Below are 27,538 nucleotides of genomic sequence, written 5' to 3'. Positions count from 1 at the left end.
TGAACTTATTCCAGGTACGTGACGTCTTGTTCATGAAGGAGAGAATGAATTGCACATTGTCAGCATAGGAGAGGACATTAATGTCATGAGAGTAGAAAATGCTGGCCCAAGGGACCATGTATGCATTGGAAAGGGTCGGGCTCAGAGAGGATCCCTGTGGAAATGTGTAGATGAGGTCGCAGACATCTGAAGTGTACAGCGCCAGGCTGACTCACTGGGTTCTTCCAGTCAGAAAAGAGCAGATCCATGAAAGTGTGTGTCCTTGGATTTCATTGTTGTGTAGGTTTTGGATGAGGATGACTGTTTCAAACTGTGGAACTGATACAATCTGTAGTAAAGTAGCCTCTTTCTAGCATGGTTACCTCCACTTTTGGTCTGTTTGTGAGTGTATGTCAGTGTGTTTTTACTTGTCAATGGTATCCTGCTAGCCAGGACCCCAGTGCTCATAGATAAAAACCTATATTTCAGTATGTTTTGCCTGTCTCACTGGGATCCTGCTAGTCAGGACCCCAGTGCTCATAATGGCCTAATGTGTATGCCTGTGTAGTGCCTAACTGTGTCACTGAGGCTCCGCTAATCAGAACCTTAGTGCTTATGCTTTCTCTGCTTTTAAGTTTGTCAATGTAGGTCAGTGACTTCATTTACCAATTTCAATTGGCACCCTGGACACCCCCTTATAAATCCCTAGTGTATGGTACCTAGGTACCCGGGCATTAGGGTTCCAGGAGATCCATATGGGCTGCAGCATTTCTTTTGCCACCCATAGGGAGCTCAGACAAACCCTTACAAAGGACTGCCATTTCAGCCTGCGTGAGATAATGCACACATTATTTCATTGCCATTTTCACTGCACTTAAGTAAATTTTAAGTCACCTAAATGTCTAACCTTCACTTGCTGAATGTTAGGTGCAAAGGTACTAAGTGTGAGGGCAACCTTGCACTAGCAAAGGTGCCTCTACATAGTTCATGGCCATTTCCTCGAACTTTGTGAGTGCGGGGACGCCATTACATGTGTGCACTACATATAGGTCAATACCTATATGTAGCTTCACAATGGTAACTCAGAATATGGCCATGTAACATGTCTAAGATTATGGAATTGCCCCCCCATTCCAAATCTGGTATTGGGGAGCCAATTCCATGCATCCTGGGGGCTCCACTGTGGACCCCCAGTACTGCCAAACCAGCTCTCTGAGGCTTGCACTGCAGCTACAGCTGCTGCCACCTCACAGACAGGGTTCTGCCCTCCTGGGGTCTGGGCAGCCCAGTCCCAGGAAGACAGAACAAAGCATTTCCTCCGAGAGCAGGTTGTTACACCCTCTCCCTTTGGAAATAGGTGTTACAGGCTGGGAGGGGTAGCCTACCCCAGCCCCTGGAAATGCTTTGAAGGGCACAGATGGTGCCCTTCTTGCATAAACCAGTCTACACCTGTTCAGGGACCCCTTCTCCCGTGCTCTCGCATGAAACTGGACAAAGGAAAGGGGAGTGACCAATCCCCTGTCCATCACCACCCCAGGGGTGGTGCCCAGAGCTCCTCCAGGTGTGTCCCAGACTTCAGCCATCTTGCTTTGCAAGGTGAGGGGGCACTCTGGAGGGCTCTGAGTGGCCAGTGCCAGCAGGTGACATCAGAGACCCCTCCTGATAGGTCCATAGCTGATAAGGTAGCCAATCCCCCTCTCAGGGCTATTTAGGGTCTCTCCTGTGGGTTCTCTTCAGATTCTGCTTGCAGGTTTCCTTCGGGAATCCTCTGAAACAACTTCAAACTCTTGTGACCTCAGATCAACCGCAGCCTGCTCCAGAAACGCTGTAACTGCAACAAAGTGTCTACAAGAGACACTTTTCTTTGGTAACCTCAGCTCCAAGTCAGCAACTGCAACAGTTTCCACAGTGTGCACGCTCTGGGGACTCCCTGTCTTCATCCTATACCATAAGAACCGAAGAAGTCTCCCGTGGAGTGACGGAATCACTCCCCTGCTCCAAGCAGGCACCTTCCAAGGCGATGACCGGTACCCTGGGACTCCTCTCACAGCGACGAGCGTGCTCCTAAAGACACAGAGGATGGACATCATCAACATGGACTATCCTGAAGTCCTGCTGATGCAGTTTGGAGGAAGTAAGACCCCCACCACTCTATCCTGCAACGCTCAACTCTCTGTGTTGTTCTCCGGCGGCGTGGGACCTTCTTTTGTTGTGCTGCACCAACCATGTTTTGCACCTCCTTTGAACCCAGATCCTGCGACTCCTGGGGGTGCTGGCTGGTATCCTGAGGGCTCTCTCAAGTGCTGAGTGCCCCTCTTCCTCCTCACACATCCAGCGCCATTTTGATGCAAAACACACTTTTGTCGTAGCCAAGGCTTGTTGGTGCCTTCCAACACGAAACCTCATCTGCAACAATCTTCACACCATGGGACATCTTTTGCATCATGCAGGATCCCGCTGGCATCTTCCTAGGGGGCATTCCTGCAGTCTTCGACTAACTGGGGACTCTTCTTTTGAAACCTATTCTGGGTTGGCAGGGTCTCCTGTCCTTCCTGGAACTTCTTTCGACTTCTAGACTTGGTCCCCTTCCTTTGCAGGTCTTCAGGTCCAATAATCATCAGTTGTTCCTTGCAGACTTGGTTGGCTGCTGCAAAATCCCAATCCCGAGGTGTAGTGTGTCCTAAGGAAACTTGCTTGTAATTTACTTACCTTTACTGTATTCTTACTCTCCCAGCAATTTTGCACACACTGCACTTGTCTAAGGGAGAATTTGTGGTTTGCATTCCACTTTCTTAGTATATGGTTTGTGTTGCCGCTAGACCTTTTTTCTCCCATTGTATTCTACAGCATTTCCTATTGTTTGCATTGTTCTATGACTATTTACTTGTCTAATTTTAGTGTCTAGTGTATATATTGTGTATAATACTTACCTCCAGTAGGAGTATTGTCTCTAAGATATTTTTGGTACTGTGTCACCCAAATAAATACCTTTATTTTTGGTAACACTGAGAATTGTCTTTACTTGTGTTTAAGCACTGTGTAACTATAAGTGGTATTGCATGAGCTTTGCATGTCTCCTAGTTCAGCCTAAGCTGCTCTGCTATAGATAGCTCTATCACTACTACATTTCACTAATAAGGAATAACTAGACTTGGTAGATGGTGTAAGTACCCAAAGTACCTACTACAAACCAGGCCAGCCTCCTACACCATCTCTTAATGAGCACTCCTAAAGCTCACTTCATGTGGTACCACTCCCCATTTCTGGCAATGACTGCAACACTAGAGTTAGGCCTAAGCAATACTCCAAACCAGGAATTGCAAAACACAAAATGAAGAAGTAAGCCTCCCCTGTCTATGACATCTTTCTCTCTAATATCACCATATTGGATTGGTTACAATACATCATATGGAGAGAACCATAAAAGTGTATTGAATGTATTTGGCTTAGAATTTGAGAACAATAAGGCACCCCTATGTGTCCAGGCCAGCAAGCTGACTAATATACAAGATTTTGATATTTAAGGAGTTTACATGTAGATGGGTGAGGCTGCACTATTATCTTAGGGTCATACCTGCAAGCATTATTGATCTAGGACATAGCCTGTAGCTGTTACTAGATACTCCAGCCTACCAAATAATTCATTACCCCCTGCTTTTGGGGAATCTATATAGTGAGTTGGTTCAAGGGATGAAACACGTCTCAGGGTAAGAGAAAACAAAGACCACAATATCTCTCAAAGATTTACTGCATCACCCATAGAATGGTAGAGAATCTGACACATTCCCAGATTTGCAAGGCTGGGAATGCATCAGATTCCTATGCCACATCAGGGGTGGTGTAAAATTGACACAAAAGGAAGGAATATCTTTATTTCTACCTGTTCTTTCCTCTTTCTATGTGTGCTGAATTCTGCAGCACACATACAAAGAGGAAAGCACCTCTCTTGATTGTTTTTGTGCAGGAAAGTGTCTCTTCCTCTACAAAAACAATCATCCCCACAAGACAGTCATCCTTGCACTATAGTGCAATGGTGCCTGCATTGGTGACAGGCAGCAATTTGTGTGCCAGTGCAGGGGGAGAAGATAGAAATGCGCTGTATGTTGTAGATATGGTGCATTTCTGCCCTTTCCCGTGGTGCAGGGTGGCACAGCAGGACACGGGGCTTGTAAATAAGCCCTAAAGTGTGGTGATGATGAAGAGGTGTGGATCCGAGGTGAAGAATGGTTGGAGTGCTCAAAGGTAACCCTCATAGATCACCAGTTGTCCTTGTAATTGAAACCATAAGTTGTTTTCCTCTGACGAGGAGCCCATGGCATGTCATGTGACTTACAGTGATAATTTAATCAGCGCCATATGATGTCACTTGCAGGGATGCAATGGTTATGTTATCTAATAATTTTGACTTGGAAAAAATCTACTGTGGGAACTTACAAATTGGGTTTGAAAGACTGACATTGGAGAGGGTGCAGAATCGCAAGGATAGGAATCTGACCATCAAATTCTACTTTTAGGAGCTTTCTTCTTACCCTGCACTGCGCCACATTTACAAGCTGGCGCAATGGGACCCGTTTGTAAAGACTTGCACCACGTTATACCTGCGCCAGGAATAATGTATGCAGCGTAGGCATTCCACCCGTTAAAATCCATGCAGAACTGGTGTAGTGAAATCTACAAGATTTCAACTGCATCATTCTGTGCCTCCAAAGCATCTTTTTTGACACTAGTCCAGCAATGTGTGAGTTTAGCCCTACATATGCATCAGAATTTCTGATGCATCTCTGGAAACTTGTGCCATGGAGCACTGCATCATGAATACAGCACTACCATGGAGTTGTTAGGGGGCCGGGACTGGTGCAAGAAAACTGGTGCAGTGATTCCGATGGACCAGTTTCTTGTAAATGAGGCACTTAGTTTTTCAAAACCTCTACAACAGAGAAGTTTCCAAAAGCACAAATGTGATAGTTGTTCCACTCAGTCTTACTTAATTGTTGAAAAATGCTACATTTTAAAATAGAATATGGAATTAATGCATCTGCTGCAGGGACTCAGGTACGCAGCAATTATGCGCTATGAAATGAATAAGATACCTCTGGTGTGTAATGCAATTATTGATGAAATCTGTATACAGTCTGATCACCTTTTTCATTCATCATAAAATCAAATAGACATTTAGTGTGTTTACTGCAACAGACATCACAGGTCACAAATTTATGGGTTATGCCGATAGCTCAGCAAGTTACTGGCTCTGTAGCAGAAATCCCGGTGTGACACACGTTCCACCAGTTATTGATTTATGGACTGGAATCTAGGAGCTACATTTCAATAGCAAATCATAAGTTAAGAGTTTTACTGATTTTTCCCAAAGTGCTGGTATTCCAGTGTTGCAAAAATGGGATCCTTTGGAGAGTTATAAATACCTAATAGTAAATGTTCATCTGACATCCTTATAGTGCATCCATAACTTTCATATAAAGCTTACAAAATCCTAGTTTTATCTGACAGTCTTAAAGCCATTGCATACCTCTGTCATGCAAAGCTTAGAAAACACAACCTGCCCACAAATAACAGTTTATCCCTGGGGTGCCTGTGAAGCTAGTAGCTGATTAGTTTTGCTTCCTGACTTAAAGATGTTTAGGCTCCAGTGAGCCCCCAGCCAGTACTAAAACTCAAACAAAAGGAGTGCTGCTGACCCTTTAACTGAGGCATAATCATGATGGGTCAAACTGTACTTAAATCAAGAGGCCTTCCTGATCCCTTGTAGATTAATGCACCAGGACAAGGTTGGCTCATTTCACTGGGGCTAATCGGATCTGGTTTAGCAATAGCTAAGTATGGATCCCCTGCATTTCCAGCACTGTTTCGAAGCCAAAAGTCTTATTAGCTATGGTAGTTGTAAAATATTGTCAATTTGTATAGTAGTACCTTTGATATCCCCTGATCTAAATATATTGGAAAACATGACTGCCTCCTTCTGAATAGGTCTCTAACCTTCATTCTTCTCTCCTCCCCTTCAAGGTACGGTGCTTCCAGGTCACATTCTGGCTGTCATTCCTGTCACAGAAGAGAGTTATAGACAGGCTGTTCTGCCGCCCTTCCTGGATGGCTTAAATTCCTTGAAGTCTGTTGTGAAACCATGCAGACCAGCACCGACCACCTGCAAGACAATCAAAGTGTTGAACAACTCATAGACTCATCCTTCAAGAGTCTATCAGTGGCAGAGACAGCATCCAATGCACAAGTTAGCACATTAGCTGCAAATGTGGAAAAGCGCTTGAGCACTATAAGGGATTTGAGTTATAAACGTAATGATCTACAAGCTCAGGAACAAGAACTTAAAGTGCAACTCGAAGGACTACAAGTGCAGGATTCCCTCGCCAGACAACAACGGAACCAAGCACAGCAAGCTGTCAACTCTGCAAATGATGCTCTAAGCAGAGCACATAGATTATATGAAGCTGCAGAGAATGATCAGAAATTGGGCATTGGCCTGATGTTTGTTACTATAATTGGACCAATCATAGGTATACATTGCTCTTTTTTATTTCTTTTTTTGCATCAATGTAGAAATAACAGGATAAAATAGCATGTGACAAGGCACACCTGATTACAGCAATACATACTAATCAGGCCGTAGAAATCCATTCTACCCATATAGGCCCTCTTAAACCATTGAAGAAGAGACATCAACAAAAATAAAGACAATCACCCAACTCAAAATACCATGACCCAAAATGAATCCAGCATTCCCAATTCTTCCATATTCTACTAAATTTAATTTAGGGCATCAGGAGGGAGGAGCAAATGCAATCTTTGGCTCAATTCCCAAAAACATCTTGCCAAAATGTATGCAGATGAGGACATTTAAAGATTATGTGAAGAGAATCCCAATTTGCCAGATTACATCTAAAACAGCCCGATGCAACCCCAGCAGACATTCTATGAAGTTTGGCTGGGGTGTAATACAGCAAATGCCATTCACCTCAAATTAGCAGCTCTAACTGCCTTACAACTAAGTTCATTGTAAAATTGACCCTGAAAATCATCAAGGAGACATCCTGTAGAATTAGCAGTGGACTGAAGATGGTCCATAATCAAACTCTCGATTTTCTGTCTGAGCAGTAGCCTACACCAGTTTCTTATACTGAGGAGTATAGAGGTAAAACAGGCATTCCCCAATGTATTAGCTGCTGTTTCATCCCCCCCAACATAGCCTGAACAGAAATGCGTAATCTGAACACAACTGAAAAAGAAGGAAGCTTTTAGGTCAGAATTTAAATTCATCAGCCTCTTCCATTGTGAAAAGTGACCCACACAAAAGAAATCTTGCAGCCTGTGGAATCCCAAGACCGACCAGCGAATGCATGACTGGGCGCCTATACGCAGACCCAAAGGAATACAATCTATAGACATCCCTAATCCTCTGAGAGCAGTTCAGGATAACTCGAGGAGTCTTATATCTCGATTTTTTAGGCAGACTAGGAATTTTAGGAAAAGGGAACAAACCTGTCTCTGACTCCTGTACCGTTTTAGATAGAAAGGTCGCGGAAGAAGATCTATTTAACCAATCCAGTAATGACATGTAGTAATCAATTTTCAAATTGGGTAAAGCTAAACCTTCTTTTTTGGGACTCAACTGTAAAGCTTGAATTTTAAGCCTAGGTTTTCCCCCGCCACAGAAAATATCTGATTTCCACGTCTACGCATTGAAAAAGAACTGTGGAACGTTTATCATGATATTAGGAAATAGAAAAGGAAAAAGGTGAAGAATAGACATTTTTATAATTTCCACACAACCAATGATTGAAAGGGGAAGATCACGCCATTGATTTAGCAGATTGTGCATCTTCTGTAAAGTTGCCATAAAGTTGAGAATGTATATATCTTCTAACTTAGATGACACCAGGATTCCTAGATATCTTAAAGGTGCTGTAGGAGACTAAGGAACCTGCATAGGCGTAGGCAGTACTGTTGGCAAACTATTTAACAGTATGGCCTCAGATTTTGAATGACTAACTGTATAGCCACCTATTTCCATTAACTCACTAATTATTTTTAATGCCTGTTGTATATTGGCCTTATAAGCAGCTAAGTAGAGGGCCATATCATCTACAAACTGTTTTAGCTTGGAGAACCCTGGAACTAGTGGTTAAATAGTCCTATCCGCACAAAGAGCACAAGCCAGGGGTTCAAGAACAGTGCAAAAAAGTAGGAGAAGGAGGGCAACACTGGTGTGCACCACAATATATTGCTATATGTCCTACTAAGTTCCCATTGACAACTATGGACACCTTAGCATTCAGTTATAGAGTTTTACCTACCTGAACAATTTCTAGCAGAAAACAAAACTCAAAAAGGACAGCAAAAACGGCATTCCACCGGGCCCTTTCGAATGCCTTCTCTGCTTCCAACATTATCATAGAAGGTTTAGATTTTTCCAGGTAAAATAACTAATAGTTTCTATCAAATAGTGAGTGTTTTCTGACATACTCCTACCTTGAAGAAATGCATTTTGGTCAATATGAAGGTGCCACTAAGGAAAGGCGATTGGCCATACTCTTCATCAAAATTTTGTAATCTGAATTTAATAGACTAACAGGACAATAGGACTGTGGGTTTTGTTCCTGCTTGCTTTTCTTCAAAAAACTAACAACCACTGCTTGGGAGAATGAATCCAGAATCTCACAGTCTTTCAAAATACTATTGAATTAAATGTCCAGAATTTGTTAAATTGAGATGCAAACAACTTGTTTATTTCTGCTGGAATACCCACAATTCCACAAGCTTTAGCATTGGGAAATGCTTTAACCACCTGTGCCACTTCTGCTAAAGAAATGTAATTAATTAACGCCACTCCCTGCTCAAGAGATATTGAAGGATTATTAATTCATGTGAGTCATTTTTCTATCTCCTCAAGAGGTGTATTGTACGAATCAGAGTATGTCTATATGTGAAAGAAAAAGGAATTACATCGCTTGAGTTTTAGATACAAGTTTAGCAAAAACTGGATTATGAATTTGTTTAATATAGTTCATATTAGTTCTACGTTTCATTGTCCAGGCCAAGTACTTCCCTATGTGCTCATTATCTTCATAACTTTTTTGTAGGATTGTGTTGTGGTTTACTATCTCCCGAAAAATGAAGCGGTCCTTAAGATTATGCTTGGCTTGAGCCAAATTAGATTTGGACTCTGTAGTGTGGGTTGCCAGGTATACTGCAGTAACTTGATCAAATGCTGATTTCAATTGTTGGATAGTTATCCTCTCCAGCTGCCGTAATTTTGAACTAAAAGCTATAACCTCACCCCATAAAAAAGGCCTTTAAAGAACCCCAGATCGAAAACTCAGAAGCTGAGTTAACATTCCTGTTAGAAATGGGGTCTCCAGTTGGCCGAGGTATACACCTTGTCAGGGTAAATCATACACAATCCAAATTATCCTGTGCCCACCCTCTGGTAGCTTGGCACTTAGCAGTCAGGCTTAAGTTAGAAGGCAATGTGTAAAGTATCTGTCCAATAAGTAATGCAATAACACAGTGAGAAAACCACAAAAAGACACCACACAGGTTTAGAAAACTAAAAGGTATTTATCTTATTAAATTAAGGTAAAAACGATCAAGATTTGATAATCACAAGTTGAAATATCACTTTTGTAATGAGAAGAAGAGTCTTTAGTTCTTAAAAGCAACAATTGTCTCTTGCAAGCACAAAGTACCTGGTTTGCGTCGAGATTAAAAGCACGAAGACCATAGAGGAGGAGATGCGTGGAAAAAGGTAAGTGTGCTCTGGATTTCCAGGCGCACACGGACGATGCATTGATTCTTTTCCACGGGCAAGGGCTTTACGTAGAATTCGAGGTCATAGGCTTGAATCCTCTTTGCGATTTGGGGTCTTTTGATGACCAGAGATGATGCGTGGAAATCCTAGGCGTGCAGGACAAAGTCACAGCTGTTGCATTGATCCGGTGGACGATGCGGTAGAGTTTCTGTCACACGGCTGCAGCTGTATCAATTCCTCTCACAGGAAGTTAGGCTGTGTCATTCCAACTCGGCGAAGCGTCGATCAGGTGGGCTGTGCGTCGTAATTCCGGTTGCAACGCTGCCGCTGTGTCGATCTCCACTCAGGGAGCTGGGCTATGTCGTTCTGATTCGGTAGTGCAGTGATATTCTCACCGCTAGACAGGCTATGCATCGTTTCCGGGAGGCTGTGCATCGATTTTCGCTGCACAAGGAGTTTCTTTGCAGAGATAAAGTCTATTTGGCCCTGAGACTTCAGGAAACAGGAGGCAAGCTCAATCCAAAGCCGCAGGGCAACAGCAAGGCAGCAGTCCTTTACAACAAAGCAGTCCAGGTGAGTCCTTTGGGCATCCAGGCAGCTCTCCTTTATAGAATGCAGGTTCTGGTGCAGAGTGTATGTCCCAAGAAGTGTCTGAGTTGGTAGGGTCAGGGACCCAGTTTATATACCCAAAAGTACCTTTGAAGTGGGGGAGACTTCAAAGAGTGGTTTTGAAGTGCACATGGTCTCCTTTCAGTACAACCCTGTCTGGCTGGGACCCAGCCGGGGTTTGGCAGTCCTGTGTGTGAGGGTAGGCCACTGTCCTTGGAAATGCAAGTGTCAGGCCCTCCACCCTTCCAGCCCAGAAAGACCCATTCAGTATGCAGATGTGTGCAGGTGTGACTGAGCATCCTGTGTTTGTAGTTGTCTGGGTGAAATGCTCAAGGGTGCTGTCAACCAGCCCAGCCAGGACGAGGATTGGAGACAGGCTGTAAGGCACAGAAGGATCTTAAGTGCAGAGAAATGCTCACTTTCTAAAAGTGGCATTTTTAAAATAGTAATATAAAATCAACCCTCACCAGTCAGCAGGATTTTGTATTACCATTCTGACCATACTAAATATGACCTGTCTACCCTTTTCTGATCATCATCTACCCTCAAACAATATATAAGGGTAGCCCTAATGATGTTAGCCTATGAAGGGAGCAGGCCTCACAGCAGTGGAAAATGAATTTAGGAGTTTTCCACCACCAGGACATGTAAAACACATAGGTATATGTCCTACCTTCTACCTACACAGCACCCTGTCCTACGGGTTACCTAGGGCCTACCTTAGGGGTGACTTATATGTAGGAAAAGGGGAGTTCAAAGCTTAGCATGTACTTTAAAAAAAATTCCAAGTCGAAGTGGCAGTGAAACTGCACACACAGGCCTTGCAATGACAGGCCTGAGATATGGTTAAGTGGCTACTTATGTGAGTGGCACAAACGGTGCTGCAGGCCCACTAGCACCATTTAATTTACAGGCTCTGGGCATATGCAGTGCACTTTACTAGGGGCTTACAAGTAAATTAAACATGTCAATTGGGTATGAGCCAATGTCACCATGTTTTAAGGGAGAGAGCATATACCCTTTAGCACTGGTTAGTCCTAAAACCAGCAAAAACAGTGTCAACAAAGTGTAGGGAGGCAGGCAAAAAGTTGGGGGTGACCACCCTAAGGCTGTCAGGACTAACAATTACACTCTAGGAAATCCTCAATTGCCCAACACATCTTAGAAACCCAATGCTCATTCACTAATAAAGACTTATCAAAGACCCACCTGGGAGGCACGTGATGCAGACTCTCAGAACCAAAGCCAACTGGGAATATGGAGTGATCTCAAAATGGGTTTGCCACTATTTCTGACTGAGCCCTTACCAGAGAATGTGAAATCAAGAAAAAATCAATACAGGAAGAAGAGTGAAATAATTTGGAATGACAAGCATACAAGAGCACAATCGTGCATGAGGTCATGTAATATTTTACTGGATTTAGTTTTTTTCTGCGTCTTATTTGAGCATGAGCAATCCATAACTTTCTTGCTAAGAATGTTAAAATAGCAACCTATCACAAGAGGACAAGGCTCCACCTTACCATAATTATAGAAGGGTTGCAGAGTCTCAGGCAAATCTTCGATGGGGCCATAAAAGCTGACAAAATGTATCAATTGATTAAAGACCCCTACTTGAACCCAGATCCATCTGGCACTTTTCTCTCTATGAACCTTGATAACTTCAAAGACAAGTTCCTTAACCACTAGGATGGCTACGTCATGAACCGCAGCATTAGCTGAGGCTTAGAATTTGTGCTGGATATGGCCAGTAATTTTTATTGGTGATACTGAGAATTTAAAATGTGTCTCTTGATGCAAATTTATATTGGCCTGAAGAGACTTGAACCAATCAAGCATTGCTCTGCATTTCAGTCTGTTACTGAAGCCATTCACATTGCATGAAAGAATTTTTACAAACCTTTGGGCTCTACGATAGCCTAAAAGGAAACTCACCTGTCTTATGCCTTGCAACGTGACCAACTAATAATCTACATCATTTTCATATTGACATTTCCCCCCTCTGAACTGACCACCACAACCACCTCCCCACTGCCCAGTGCCTCCCTATTCCTCCACACTTGAGGCCGATAGTCGCCAAGAACTCGCCCTGTCTAGGGCTCGCAAGTAGGAACTACCCACCCTCTTGCCCACCCACTTTCTGCTCCCTTCTAGCAAGTGCCATGTAGTGGCACCCAGAAGCCATCATCCAAGGGGATAGCTGGCTGCTAAAATATATGAAATAGTCCAAGTGAGCAAGATCTAGGTTAGAGCCCATTATGTCAGGGCTAGTTGTATCCTCAGACTAGTTCAATGGCCCAGCCTAATCCAATATCCCAGCTGCCACTTTCTCTCTTATAAAAAAATGTATAATGGCCCCAGCAATTATTTATACAAGCTTTTGAGTTCCCTTGTGCATCTCAACATCACAAAAGTCATAATGGCTCAGAGTTAATTTTACTTCGAAACATCATTTCTCTATTGTAACAGTTCCTTATTCAGTAGTACCTAACACACTGAATGTTTCCCTCCACTAAGACCTTTAGTTTGGACTGCTGCAATAAAGGGGCCTAGGTGCCTTGCTTTTTAAGTGGTTCTATCATTTGTTTGAATTCGCAATGATAGTGGGCTGTCTTTGCAGACATATCTGGAAAAGTATTAAAATGGCCTTTGTCTCCCGTCTGAAAACCCTTGGCTCTGATTGCTTCTGTAAGGATCCTCTTCTTCATCCTGAAATCTCCAAAATTGACCACAATGGGATAAGGATATTTAGCATTAGGTTGTCGAGTAGAGGGAAATCGGTGGGCTCGTATGATAGATAGGTCTTCCGTCTTGGCGTCGCCCTCAAGGAGAACATTTTGTAGAATTATATCTGAAGTAAATTTCCCTCTGGAATTCCCACCATGGGCAAGTGAGAGTGTCTAGGCCAGTTACTATTGGGCTATCTTGGATTCAGAATCTCTTTGAAAGTCTTCAAGGTCATATATTCGCTGTTCTGCTTGTATTAGCCTGGACTTCATTTCGAGTGGATCCTGACTTATATCCCCAACTGCATTTGGAATTCTAAGTGTGCTTCATTATGGGCTATGCCCATCACTCTTAGCTCTCCCAGATTCAGTTGAAGTATGCCTTCTAGCTGGAGACCTCTATCTGAGCTGCCTAGAGGTCCAATGATGGTGGCAGCGTGATCGTGCATTAGTCTGGGAAGCCAGAGTGCTGTTGGTATCTGTCAAATTATCTGGATCAACTTCCACCTCCAATTGAGTGTTGGGTGCAAAACACGGGAAACTGGATGCGGCATACCTTTGTGAATAGATAAAATTCATAAACTTAGGGCCATATTTATACTCTGTTTGCGCCGGATTTGCGTCGTTTTTTTTTACACAAATTTGACGCAAAACTAACTCCATATTTATACTTTGGCGTTAGACGCGTCTAGCGCCAAAGTTCATGGAGTTAGTGTCATTTTTTAGCGTGGACACCTACCTTGCGTTAATGATATGCAAGGTAGGTGTTCCCGTCTAAAAAATGACTCCCAGGCCTGTGCGCCTTATTTACACTCCCGTGCAAAAATGGCGCACAGGAGTGGGCGGGTCAAAAAAAATGACGTTTACCCGCGATAGCGTCATTATTTAACGCCTGCTCAGGGCAGGCGTTAAGGGACCTGTGGGCTCGGAAGGAGACCACAGGTGCCCTCCCATGCCCCCAGGGACACCCCCTGCCACCCTTGCCCACCCCAGGAGGACGCCCAAGGATGGAGGGACCCATCCCACGGAACTTAAGGTAAGTTCAGGTAAAACATTTTTTTTTTTTTTTTTTTTGTGGCATAGGGGGGCCTGATTTGTGCCCCCCTACATGCCACTATGCCCAATGACCATGCCCAGGGGACATAAGTCCCCTAGGCATGGCCATTGGGCAAGGGGGCATGACTCCTGTCTTTGCTAAGACAGGAGTAATTTCAATGGGGGTTGGGAGTCAAATAAAATGGCGCAAATCGGGTTGAGGTGAAAATTTTGCCTCAGCCTGACTTGCCCCATTTTTTGACGCCCAAGCTCCATATTCCCCTACGCCGGCGCTGCCTGGTGTAAGTAATTTTTTTTGACGCACACCAGGCAGCGCCGCCGGCTAACGTCATTGAATAAATACGGCACCCGCATGGCGCTTCAGAATGGCGTTAGCCGGCGTTAGATTTTTTGACGCACAACTGCGTTGGCGCAGTTGTGCGTCGAAAAGTATAAATATGGCCCTTAGACTTTTGGTCTAAACTTAGACCAAAAGTCTAAGTTTACTTTTGTGAATCAGGCCCCAAGAGTCTCCACTACAATTCTCTTAATGTCCCCTTCACCCAGCCCCCCCTGCTTTCTCCTGTGCTCGGGAACAGGAGAACTCTCAGAAGAAGAGGCAGACAGAGGAGAGCGGGAAGCTCGTTTGCACTTAGGAAGGTGCTTGCTCATGATCACCGTCCAGAAATCGAAGGATGGAGGAAACAACACTTAGGGCCAGATGTAGCAAAATAACATTTTGCGACTTGCAAATAGCGAGTCATTGCGACTCGCTGTTTGCAAGTCGCAAAATGTTATGCAGAACGGTGTCTCAGACACCGTCTGCAAGTCGGTATGGGGTCGCAATGACCCACCTCATGAATATTCATGAGGTGGGTCGCAAATTGCGGCCCCATACCGACTATGGGCACTCGCAAACATGGAGGCCTGCTGTAGTCAGCAGACCTCCGTGTTCGTGACTGCTTTAAATAAAGCAGTTTTTTTTTTTTTAAGTGTAGCCCGTTTTCCTTAAAGGAAAACGAGCTGCACTTAAAAAAAAAACGAAACCTTTAGTTTCGGTATTTTTTCAGGGCAGGGAGTGGTCCCTTGGACCACTCCCTGCCCTGAAAAAATGTTTCTGGGTCCAGTCACAAACTGGAAGGGTTCCCATGGGGACCCCTTCCAATTTGCGAGTGGGTTACCATCCACTTGAAGTGGATGGTAACTGCAACACCATTTGCGACCGCATATGCGGTCGCAAATGGTGTTGCATACCACTAGGAATCGCAAATAGGAAGGGAACACCCCTTCCTATTTGCGATTCTGAAATGCATTTTGCGAGTTGGTCCGACTCGCAGAATGCATTTCTGCATAGGAAAATGTGATTTGCAACTCGCAAACGGCAGTTTTTGCCGTTTGCGAGTTGCAAGTCCTTTCCTACATCTGGCCCTTAGTGCCATATAGACCAAGCATTAGAGGAGAAAGATGTGCCTGCGAAATGAAAGGACACGCATGCGCACTAGCTGGAATCCACCACAGTGCAAATGCATCTCTGGGGATTCCCATGAACAAATCCAGAAGGCAGGCTGTATGCGCAAATCCATATACTGAGTGCAGATGCAAGGTTGACACGTTCCCTCCTCACCCAGCTTGCAAGTGGGAGCGCAAAAAGAAAAGTCTGCGACCAGCACTGTGCCCTGTGGGAGAGACGCCACTGGGCCCGAAGCTGCCATGAATACCTTGTGAACAAGAGTGGCAGATGCTCCCACAATGGAGGCCCACCTCTCCGCAAGCGTAGCAGGAAAGGTAAGCGGGCCTCATAGCAGGCACAGCCCCAGCCCAACAGGGACCCCCTTGTCCATGTCTAAGATGCAGGAAACAAAAAACAGGAGGATCCAAGAGTGCCAGCCCCCTTTATGACACCCAAGCTGGGGGTTGTGGGGCTGGCTTTCTAAGATCCTCCTGTTGTTTCTTCCCTGTGGGGAGGTAACAACATCTCAAAGAATGATGACTGAGACGAGGGCGAGGGGAGTAAGGCCAATGGCGTCCTTTGTCATTCCAGAACCCACCATTGGGGTGGAAATTAAGCTAACTTTGTCCACAGTGTTATCCTCATACCCCAGCACCTCACCCAACAGCCCTGAAGACTGCTCGGAAGTTGCTGGGGGGTGGTTATCCTTAGGTTCCCCTATACACCCCAAGGCTCTGTCTTGCTGTATTAGAGTTGCCCTCTGTGAGGGAGTTGAGTAAAACTTTCGTCATTTTAGCTGCTTTATACTTCTCCGGTATATGCCCCCGCCCTGAAGAATCACGCAAAGTAACTCGCTTCATTGACTCCACAAATGGGGGTGGGGGCATTGTAACTGCTAGTAGTTGAAGCAGGCTAGCAGAGTCACAGAAAGAGCAACCGGTAGAGCAACTGTATATGAGCAGCCACTTGACACCAAACGCTGCCCGTTTAAATGCATTTCTTATGCACCAAATTCTGATATTTTCATTGATCTCTCAAAAAGCCATATAAGTCTTAATAGCATTTTGAAGGTGGCATGCTCAATTCTCTTATGGGCCAGCTGGAGATGCAGGTTTCCCCACAACAGTGCGTGTCGATTGCGATAAAAAATTAAAGTGGTGTTAAGGGGAATTGTGCCACAGTCACCATAAATTGCACCTAAGCAGGCCACTTGCATGGTACACCCGGCATTCCCCATTCTTTTAATGTGCCAGCTCGGCTCCAGAGTTGCTGTGCTGAGTGCTTGTTCACTGAGCCATGCCCCCTTGTCGATCAACCAGCCGCACCATCCATGGAATACTCTCCTGATGCAAATAATGTAAGTCAGAGCACAGCTCTGCATTGAATTACTTTTGGTCATAGACCAACACAAGTCCTCATTTTCTTTGGCTTATAAATAGCATCATGGATTTTGTACCAGACCTGTATCTAAAATTTAACTAGATGCAAGATCTTTCTACATCATAGCCCTGGTTTGTAACACACACAGAAACTCATCATGCTCACACACATAAACACACAGAGGCTCAACTGAAATGACATAACTCACAGACACCTACACACACACACATATACACACACACACATATATATATATATATATATATATATATATATATATATATATATATATATATATATATTATATATACATACACCTGTTATCATCCTTGTGGGACTAAGTGCAGATGCCTGCCTTGTGGGGCCTAACCTTTCCCATTGGTCTTAAAATATAATAATTACAGAAAAATGTTAAGAAGAAAATCATGATACAGGAGACTGCTTCAAATTTGCAAATATAGCTTTATTTAAACATACACATAATCATACTTATGGGTACTTCAACATGTGTTACTAACCTTGTGAGGACTTAGTCCAAAATTGTCATAGGTGATTGAATACATTCATAAACAATTGATTACATGTTACTTTGTAGTTCTGAACCACAATTACATGATAATTTAGCCATATATAAATACCATCTTGTGCCCCAGGGTCACACAGAAAATTGATTTTGACGATAACATATTTTTCAGCAGAAAACCATAGCATATCAAGTCCCTGGAAGAAGATTCACAGGTATTTAGTCTATTGCTGAGTGCTTACAAACTTTAAGCGATGAGAAAACAACACGGTTAAATTAATCTAGAAGCCAATGATCCTGAAATGTAGCCAGATGGGAAAGTAAAATTTAAACTACCAGTTTTTCCAGCAGCTTCACCACTAAGCATGATCTTCTTCATATGGCTGTACAATAATAGCAAAAATATGGCATGTGATTCTAGTAATGCTGCAAAGCTGAAAGAAAAAGCATTGTCAGGTCCCTGCAGAGAAATTGCATTATGTTGATGTCCGGCTCCCAAAAAATAGCATTTAATTAAAGTCACTCTCAAGTCCCCACAGAGATACTGCGTGATTATACTAATGCTCAAGTGCCTGTAAATGTAATGTGTGATAATACTAATACTCAAGTTCCCACTGAGACACACAGATGCACACACACAGTAACTGACACACACACACATACAGTGGACAAATACAAACTCTCTAGGCATAACTATGGAAAGACACCAAGGTCCCAGGTGACAGAAGGAAACACAAACCTTTAAGTGGGATTTACTAAGCCATGCAAACCCATCTTGCGTGGCTCTGCTCTCTGCTTGGCCTAGCCCAAATTGCTGCCTTCATTACTCTGAATTGAAATGGCATTCCAAGGGTTGAGCATGGGCATTCCCATGCATCCACCCATGGATTTTGAAGCAATCACAAATGTACTTAGGACAGTAAACCTGGGTTTGCGTCAAAATGTTACACCTTCCCAAATGAAGTGTAACAAGGAGAAATATCCTTATTCTGGTTTGTTATTTTCTCTTTTACGTTGTGCTGCATTCTACAGCACACTTAAAAAGCGTAAAATGAATCTAATGATTGTTCTTGTGCAAGAAAGTGTCTCTTTCTGCACAAAACCAATCCTGCCTGTAACGCAGGCACCCTTGCACCAGCACCAGGGGTTCTCCCATTGGCGCTAAGCTATACACAGTCCACTAGCACAAGAAGAGAACAGAAATGCTCCATATCTCTGTAAATATGGAGCATTTCGGCTCTCTTGATTTTATGCAGCGCAGGGCAGCATCTTGTCTTGCTCCCCTGTGTTGCAAAAACATTTAGTAAATATATCTTCAATTTTCCTACAAGTTATGTTTCGCTCACTGTGAAACCATGTAATATTGGCATAAACATATATTAACATTTTCAGTCCAGTAAAAAGTACTGCCTAAAATCAAGAGCACACGGTATATATGTGCATGCAGCACACTCAAAAACACCCTCATTCATGTACTGCACATAAAATTTACACCGGGTTTTGAATAAATGCAGTGTCATTTGAAATGTTTTCAAAGGATTGATACTTTTGTACATACAATAACTATGAGTGGGTAGAATTGCCAGAGTCTGATTCTGTGGAAATCATTAAAATACATTAAAATTCCTCAAGATTCTGCAGAATTCTGTTACAAGGTGAGTGGGAATTTGGCACTATTTTATTAGCACAAAATTCACCCTCACGTGCAAAAATATAAGCTAGGATGCATTTTGCACACCCAAAAAACAAATACACTGCAGTACACACCCTTCAGTGCTCTCACAAACTCTGCAGTGGTTACTGCAGAGTATGTAAGACACAGAGGGGTTTCTACTGCTGAGGGGTATGCAGTGATTTCTAAACAGGGCTGGAAAGGGAGTAGTCCCTCTATGTTTAAAAAGGCTTTGCAGGTGAAACTTTAATCTGTAATGCTTTTTTTTAACAAAGAAGGATTGCTCCCTCGTCTAGCCCTGTTCAGAAACCAACCACTGCATATTAATTCTGTCAGCAAAGCATCAGAATTTATCAGTAATTCCACATAGAAAGAGTAATGAGGAATTGCCACATTTCTCTGTTTCTGCTGGTGGAATTAAAACATCCACCCAGGCCTAATATTTACAGTTAGCATGTTAACCTTAGTAGCAAAACATGAAATTAGTTTAGGAAGGCTCCTTGTTGCCAATTTTTAAACTTTGCAGTTATATGCTTTGTCCACTGGCGTGTGCATGGTCTGAATAATATCAGTGTTATAGTGTGCAAATAAATATGTAGTCTTTTTTCCATTACTTTTAGGTGGTCTCATGATCCGTAAAGCACGAGAAGCTATGGAAAGTGCTGAAAACATGGCTCGTAGTGCTGAACTACTTTACCTCAAGCAAGTGGCCGCTGTTACCAGATATGAGGCTGAGTGTCAATCCTACAGGCTTGAAATCCATTCCAAAAACCTGAAAATTGCAGATATCGCCGTAAACATTCAAGAAATTGAACAGAACTTAAACTGGGAAGACAATCTGCAACAAAGGTTAACAAATTTCCTCATCCCATTGAGGAAATGCACCACTTTACTGAGCACCTTGGCTGGCAAGACCAGAGCAGCCAACATGTTGATTGAGCTCAGTGGGACGCTTGATGAGCTACTGCCAATCTTGGAAGAAATTGTAGTGAGTGTTCACCCCCTGGTTGGAAGTGGTACAGAGTACCAGCTCCTGATCTCTGCTAGATTAACAACCATCATACATAAGCTGGAAGAGGCTAACCATAGGGTGAAGGAAGCTGTAGCTTCCAAGCAGTGAGCTTTAGGATTTCTTATAACTTTCACTGCAGTTTATGTCAACCCTTTTAATCGGCTTCTTTTCATGCGTAATTCTTTTGGGTGAAGCTTTTAGATCTGCTGAGCTTCTCTCCTTAATTGTGAAGATGCTCCTAGCTTACTAGGCCCTCTAGCCTACATGTGGTATAAAATCAAGCACTGCATCAACTTCTGCCAGACCCACCTGTTCCTCATTACACAGAAAAGTGCAATCCAGTCAACCTCTTCTTCAGTCAAAGAATACAGAACAGCACATCAACAACAACAACCCTGCTTCCCCTCTTACACCCAATCCTTCCCATAAAATCCAGTGATATTCCATCTTCAAATTCCTATCCCTCCCAGATATCACCATCATGTTCAACTCCCTCAACCTCACTTCTTAGAAAGATAAAGTCTTACCTTTGCTGTTCATCATAGCTCTCTCAGGGGTTCTCTCTCACCTGTACCCACCATTTCCAATGCCTCTCGTACTCAAAATATCTTCTCGGAAGCTCTCAAGATAGGCCAGACAGTCCCACTCCTAAACAATCCTACATTGAACTCTGATGACCTCGCCAGCTATCAGCCCATCACTTACCTACCATTCATCTGCAAGATCATTAGATCTGGCTGGTATTGCACCTGTTGCCAGGCATAATGCATTCAATCTTAAAAACAGACTTGAAGAAGCACTTACAGAAGAGAGGCATTGGCCCCATTCACATGTTGTTAGTCTGGAGTACATATTTTGATAGGGCAAAAGTTGTGTGGTTCTACAAAAAAAAATCTTACCCTATACACAGCTGTGATCATTTTGTTTTTTTTATACAGCCGCCTGAGCCTAAACTTTCATGGGCACCCACACGACCCTTTGTGCTTTATAATGCTATTAAAGTGTCTTAGATAACTAGAAAATGTACAGTGTTTGTTTTTCCCTGGCAGCAGCACATATGAGAGGAGGGTGATAATTACCTTTACACTTCAGACTTCAATCAATCAATCAAGCAATCATTTGTAAAGTGCACTACTCACCTGCTAGGGTCTCAAGACGCTGATAGGAGGGGGGGAGGGACACGTGCTACTGCTCGAACAGCCAGGTCTTGAGGCGTTTCCTGAAGGTCAGCAGGTCCTGGGTCTGTCGTAGGTGGACGGGGAGGGAGTTCCAGGTCTTGGCGCTGAGGTAGGAGAAATATCTGCTGCCGGCTGTAGTTCGGTGGATGCAAGGGACGGTGGTGAGGGCGAGGTTGGTGGAGCGGAGTGGAGTTGTCGGTTGGGAGTGTGGAAGGTGAGTCGCTTGTTGAGGTAGGCAGGGCCAGCGTTGTGGAGTGCTCTGTGTGTGTGGATGAGGAGTTTAAAGGTGATCCTCTTGTTGACAGGTAGCCAGTGTAGATCTCTCAGGTGGGCTGAGATGTGGTTGCGGTGGGAGATGTCAAGGATGAGGCGTGCGGAGGCATTCTGTATACCGTGCAGTTTTTTCAGGAGCTTGGTCGTGGTTCCCACGTAGAGTGCATTGCCGTAGTCCAGTCTGCTCCTGACGATCATCCTTCGTGTTTCAGTGGGGATTCATCTGAAGATCTTGCGGAGCATGCGGAGGGTGTTAAAGCAGGAGGATGAGATGGCATTGACTTGCTGTGTCATGGTGAGCGCTGAGTCCAGGATGAAACCTAAGGTGCGTGCGTGGTTGGTGGGTACTGGTGCGGTTCCGAGGGAGGCTGGCCACCAGGAGTTGTCCCATGCAGAGCGGATAGATCTGAGGATGAGGATTTCCATCTTGTCTGAGTTCAATTTTAGGCGGCTCCTCTCCATCCAGTTGGCGATGGCCTTTATTCCGTCGTGGAGGTTGGTTTTGGCGGTGGCGGGGTCCTTGGTGAGTGAGAGGATCAGCTGGGTGTCGTCGGCGCAGGAGATGATGTTGAGGTTGTGGGATCGGACGATGTTGCTAGCGGTGCCATGTAGATGTTAAAAAGGGCTGGGCTGAGCGAGGATCCTTGGGGAACGCCGCAGATGGTCTTGGTTGCTTCAGAGAGGAAGGGAGGGAGGCAGACTCTCTGGGTTCTGCCGGAAAGGAAGGAAGTGATCCAGTCCAGGGCTTTGTGGTAGATTCCTGTGTCATGGAGGCATGTACGGAGGGTGTGGTGACATACAGTGTCGAAGATGGCTGAGAGGTCTAGGAGGATGAGGGCTGCAGTTTCGCCTGTCGGGCATGGTCCTCATGTCGGTGGTTGCGGCGATGAGGGCGGTCTCAGTGGTGTGGTTCTTTCCGGAATCCATATTGCGAGGTGTCCAGCGTATTGTTGTCTTCCAGGAAATAAAGTCAGTTGATCTTCTCGATGACCTTTGCCAGGAAGGGGAGGAGGGAGATGGGCCGGGAGTATTTGAGATCTTCAGGGTCCACTTTGGGTTTCTTTAGCAGGGCGTTGACTTCGGCGTGCTTCCAACTCTCCGGGAAGGTGTCAGTCTCAAAGGAGCTGTTGATGGTCATACGGAGTTGGGGGGCGATGATGGGGCTTACTTTGTTGAATACGTGGTGGGGCACGGGTCAGAGGGTGAACCGGAGTGGATGGTGCTCATGGTTTTGATGGTGTCCTCGTTGTTGATGTGTGTCCAGGAGATCAGGAGGTTGGTGCGGCTGGGTGCGCTGGCGTTTGTGGTGGCTGTGGTGGTCGTGGGGTTTGAGGTGTTGAAGCTGTCGTGGATGTCCGTGATCTTGCGGTGGAAGAAGGTGGAGAGGGAGTCGCAGAGGTCTTGCGAGGGAGGGGGGTCGATAGAGCAGGACCTGGGGTTGGCGAGCTCCTTGACAATGCTGAAGAGTTCTTTGCTGTTGTGCACGTAGTTATTGATGTGATCCTTCTTGAAGGCTCTCTTGGTGGTCTGGATTAGTTGGTGGTGGTTGCGGATGGCTGTCTTGAGGGCGGTGTGGTTGCTCTCTGTTTGTTCGTGGTGCCACTTCTTCTCGATTCTTCCGCACTCCCGCTTGGAGGCCTGAAGGTTGGCGGTGAACCAGATAGCCTTAGAGATGGTGCGGTTGTTGGAGGGTTTCCTGATTGGGGCGAGGGTGTTAGCGCAGTCGTCTATCCATTGTCTAAGGTTGAGGGTGGCTGTGTTGTGGTCAGTGGTGATGGGCAGCGGGGCACGGACGAGGATGGAGATCAGCTGGTCTTCAGTGATCTTGTTCCAGCTGCGGTAGAGAATATGTTGTGGGTGGTGGTGTGTGGCGGGTTTCTGAAAGGTGAAGTGGACGCAGCAGTGGTCGGTCCAATGGAGATCGGTTGTATGGCTGAAGGTGACGTGGCTGCTGGCGGAGAAGACGGGGTCGTGTGTGTAGCCGGCGGAGTGGGTGGGCGCTGTGACAAGTTGTTTGAGAGCGAGGTTGGTGAGGTTGTCGATCAAGGAGGTGGTGTTGCTGTTGTTGGTGTTCTCGAGGTGAAAATTCAGGTCACCGAGGAGGATGTAGTCAGTAGAGGCAAGGGCATGGGTGCTGATTAAGTCGGCGATGGAGTCACTGAACTGTGGCAGGGAGGCCTGTAGACCAGGGTTCCTCAGAGGGTGGGGTTGGCATTGACGTAAATCTCGAAATGTAGGTGTTCCGCGGCGTCAAGGACGTCATCAGTGTTGGTCGAGATTCTGATGGTGTTCTTGTGGACAATGGCGATCCCTCCTCCAGGTCTGTTGGAGCGGTCTCTGTGGGTGATCTTATAGCCTGTTGGGATGGCTATGGTGATGTCTGGTTCCAAAGAGGGGTTCATTCACGTTTCGGTGAGGAAGGTGAAGTCCGGAGATGATGAGGTGAGTAGGTCCCAAAGTTCCACGGCGTGCTTGTGAACGGAGCGGGTGTTGAGGAGGATGCAGCTGAGATGGTTGCATTTGGATCGGGTGAGGTGTTTGGCAGCTTCGGGGCAGGAGAAGCTGCAGGTCCTGCAGGTGAAGGAGTCCTTGGGTGGTCCTCGGGGTGGCTTGGAAGCAGGAGGCAGAGCGGCCTGTGTTGAGGACGAGGAGGTCGTTGCCATTGTAGCAGCGACGTGGGCAGCATGCGGGCCAGGAGGTCTGGTGCTGGGTGCAGTCCAGGCGTGGACGGGCGCAGATGGGCTTGCCTCTAGCGCACCTCTGGCATGCCAGAGGTTCGGCCGCACAGCAGCCGCCATTAAGAAGGGGAAGTGGGAGGGAGGAGCAGCTGGGAGGCGGGAGCGGTGGGCGAATGTGGCGCGAGGGGGCGGGGCCGCAGGGATGTAGCGGTGGGTAGGGAACGGTTCAGAAGAATCTGAAAACAGGTGGAAAGCGCGCACCAGGCAAAAAGGCTACCAAAGAGGAAAGGAAGCTAAAAAACGAAGAAAAGCACAGAAAAAGGCACAAAAGAAAGACAGATACTAGACAAACACACAATACTTACGGAAAAACCACTTGACACCAGGGATGAGGCACAGATGGGTGCCTGCGAGTGGAAGAGGGCCTCGAACTCGCAGCAGCAGCGAGGCGGGTAGTTGGCATGGGCGTAGTCTGGTGGAGCTGCACGGCATGTGGAGCGAGTTCTGACCTTAAAAACAGGTCAGGGGTCACTCTGTGCACTGCGCAGTGGCCGCCATTAAGAACGGGAGGTGGGAGGGAGGAGCAGCTGGGAGGCAGGGGCAGTGGGCGAATGAGGGCGCGACGGGGGCGGGCCACAGGGATGCAGCGGCGGGAAGTCAGCGGCTTAGAAGAAGCCGAAAACAGGCAAAAAGCGTGCAAAAGGCAAAAAGGCTACCAAAGAGGAAAAGAGGTAAAAACGAAGAAAAGCACAGAAAAAGGCATAAAAGAATGACAGATACTAGACAAACACACCATACTTACAGAAAAATCACTAGACACCAGGGATGAGGCGCAGGCGGGTGCCTGAGGGTGGTGGAGGGCCTCGAACTCGCAGCAGAAGCGAGGGTGGGGTAGAGGACACGGGTGCAGTCTGGTGGAGCTGCGCGATGTGTGGAGCGAGTTCTGACCTTAAAAACAGGTCAGGGGTCACTCTGTGCACCACTCAGCGGCTGCCGTTAAGAAGGGGAGGTGGAGGAAGCAGCTGGGAGGCAGGAGCGGTGGGCGAATGAGGGTGCAAGGGGGGCAGGCCGCAGGGAAGCAGTGGTGGAAAGGGAATGGCTTAGAAGAAGCCGAAAACAGGCGGGAAGCTCACACAAAGCAAAAAGGCTACCAAAGAGGACAAGAGGCTAAAAAACGAAGAAAAGCACAGAAAAAGGCACAAAAGAAAGACAGATACCAGACAAACACACAATACTTACACCAGGTATGAGGTGCATGCGGGTCCCTGCGGGTGGTGGAAGGCCTCGAAGTCGCAGCAGCAGCGAGGGCGGGGTTGAGGGCACGGGCGTTCTCCTTCAGTTTTGTGTTTGACACCCAGGGCGTCACTAATCTACATGGCCTTTTTGTAGCATGAAATATTTTTTGATGACCTTTTATGGTCATCAAAAAGAGCTTTGGAAGATTCTTATTAATACTGGATTTGAATGGGCCAAATGTGTATGCTTCCACTAAAAAACTAGGAGTATTGCACTTTTTGGCTTGTGGCACAGTTTTCGCTTGATACAGCACGACTGAGTAGGTTTTAGTGGCAAACCAGCGATTATGACTATAGGCCTGATCTGTCTTTGATAACATGTTATGATAGAGGCATTAGGCCTGACACATTTATTGAGAAAAGAATATTACTCTATTTTAAAGCCCAAATATAAGTATGATGTATTATGGAATCTCACATATTTACCATGGTAAGCAATGTTTTTTTGTGGTCCATTCAGTGTGAAAAACAATAGATGTAGAAGGCTTGCTGTGTGGGAATCCTTATTATCCTGTATTTGGAGAGACAGCATTTTGTAATCCTTTCTGGTCTTGTGACTGTATGTCTGATGGCTGTCTTGTGAAAAGCTTACTCTCAAAACTGTACGCCTTAGTAGATTAGGGTGACAATCTATATGCCTCTTCGATACACTGGAAATATTCTGTCCGATGACATAGGTCTGATCTTCTTCTTATTAAATATTATGACAAAGGCAGTTGGTCTAGGTTATTAATTGTGTAAAGTACATGTTAAAGCCAGTAAGCTTTTCATAATTGGTTATTACATTGTGTTACCCACTATAGACATTTTTTTAGCTACATGTAATCTTACAGATTACCATAGAGGTGAACTTTTTGCATTGGGCACCCCCTTCGCCTAAGGCTGAGGGTTTTCACCGTGATGATCCTTGTGGGAAAACCTGGCTGATTGCAGAAGCCCCTTCACTTTTTGAGGAGCCCATTTTTCACCAAATACTGGTGTTTGCAACAGGCCAGCGGAAAAAAATGTGCAATTACGACCGTGGCGGAAACCGCCAACAAAGACAGCCACTTTAACACTCCGACAGCCACGGCGGTACAAACAAACAGCGCAGTGGTCACCGCCAACAGACAAGCGGAGGACAAAGTACCGCCCACACTATTATGACAGGCCAATCCGCCACCTTTTCCGGGGCGGATTCACCGCAGATTAAAACACGGTGGAAACAGGAATTCCAAAGGAACAAACGCTCACCACTACACACCCCACGAGGAACGAGGACACCATGGACCCGGAACTCCAAATTCTACCTGCGATAGCCTTCCTGCTCCTCTACCAGGAGCACGAATGCCAGCGGCGAAGAGCACGTGAGTACTGCACCTATGACACAGGGGAGGGGGTAGGCAAAAAACAGGGACACACACACGCAACACCCCCACCCCCACCCTCACCCACTACAACACACACACTAATGCATATTAATACTTCACAGTTACACCCCCAAACCCACGGAAGAATGCAAAGACAATAGAAAATGAGTGTAACCATTGTAATATATTAAAATCAAGTAGGCAGAAACATATATATACATCATTCACAAAATATGTACCAAGCATAGTAGTCCAGGTAGTGCTCCAATTAAGTCCGTGGAACACTGGGACCACACGGTATGGGCGAGGCCCACACACGATCCCCGACCATGACGGAGAGAAGACTGCAGGGGTATCAGAGAGCAAGAAAACAGGCACCTCAGAGGGAGGGAAAGGGGCGGCACCTCAGCCGGTTGAGTGCACGACGCCAAATCCACGAGGGGGCCACATGCCCACTGTTCCATCCTGGGGAGTGCAAAGCCACAGTCTCTCAAGTCTCTACAGTGGGTGGCTTGCCCACTGTTCCATCCTGGGGAGTGCAAAGCCACAGTCTCTCAAGTAACTACAGTGGGTGGGTTGCCCACTGTTCAATCCTGGGGAGTGC

The 27,538-nt window shown here is 45.5% G+C and overlaps 1 protein-coding gene across 3 annotated transcripts in view; it reads left to right on the top strand.

Annotated features, from left to right (window-relative positions):
- LOC138251332 (uncharacterized) overlaps positions 1-22,925 on the top strand; it is a 59,381-nt gene extending 36,456 nt beyond the window's left edge. Inside the window, exons 2-3 of one of the 3 annotated variants that reach the window (XM_069205642.1) lie at positions 5,998-6,503; positions 19,770-22,921. In XM_069205642.1, the coding sequence (XP_069061743.1) occupies positions 6,116-6,503; positions 19,770-20,269 (888 nt within the window). In that variant the 5' untranslated portion in view covers positions 5,998-6,115 and the 3' untranslated portion in view covers positions 20,270-22,921. Of the gene's footprint in view, positions 1-5,997; positions 6,504-19,769 lie in introns of all 3 variants that reach the window. The other 2 variants (XM_069205641.1, XM_069205643.1) reach the window with 2 other exon arrangements.
- Positions 22,926-27,538: the final 4,613 nt, after the last annotated feature.

Source organism: Pleurodeles waltl, chromosome 1_2, assembly GCF_031143425.1.
Source record: "Pleurodeles waltl isolate 20211129_DDA chromosome 1_2, aPleWal1.hap1.20221129, whole genome shotgun sequence".
NCBI classification, from domain to species: domain Eukaryota; kingdom Metazoa; phylum Chordata; class Amphibia; order Caudata; family Salamandridae; genus Pleurodeles; species Pleurodeles waltl.
This window is presented reverse-complemented; position numbering and strand designations above follow the sequence as displayed.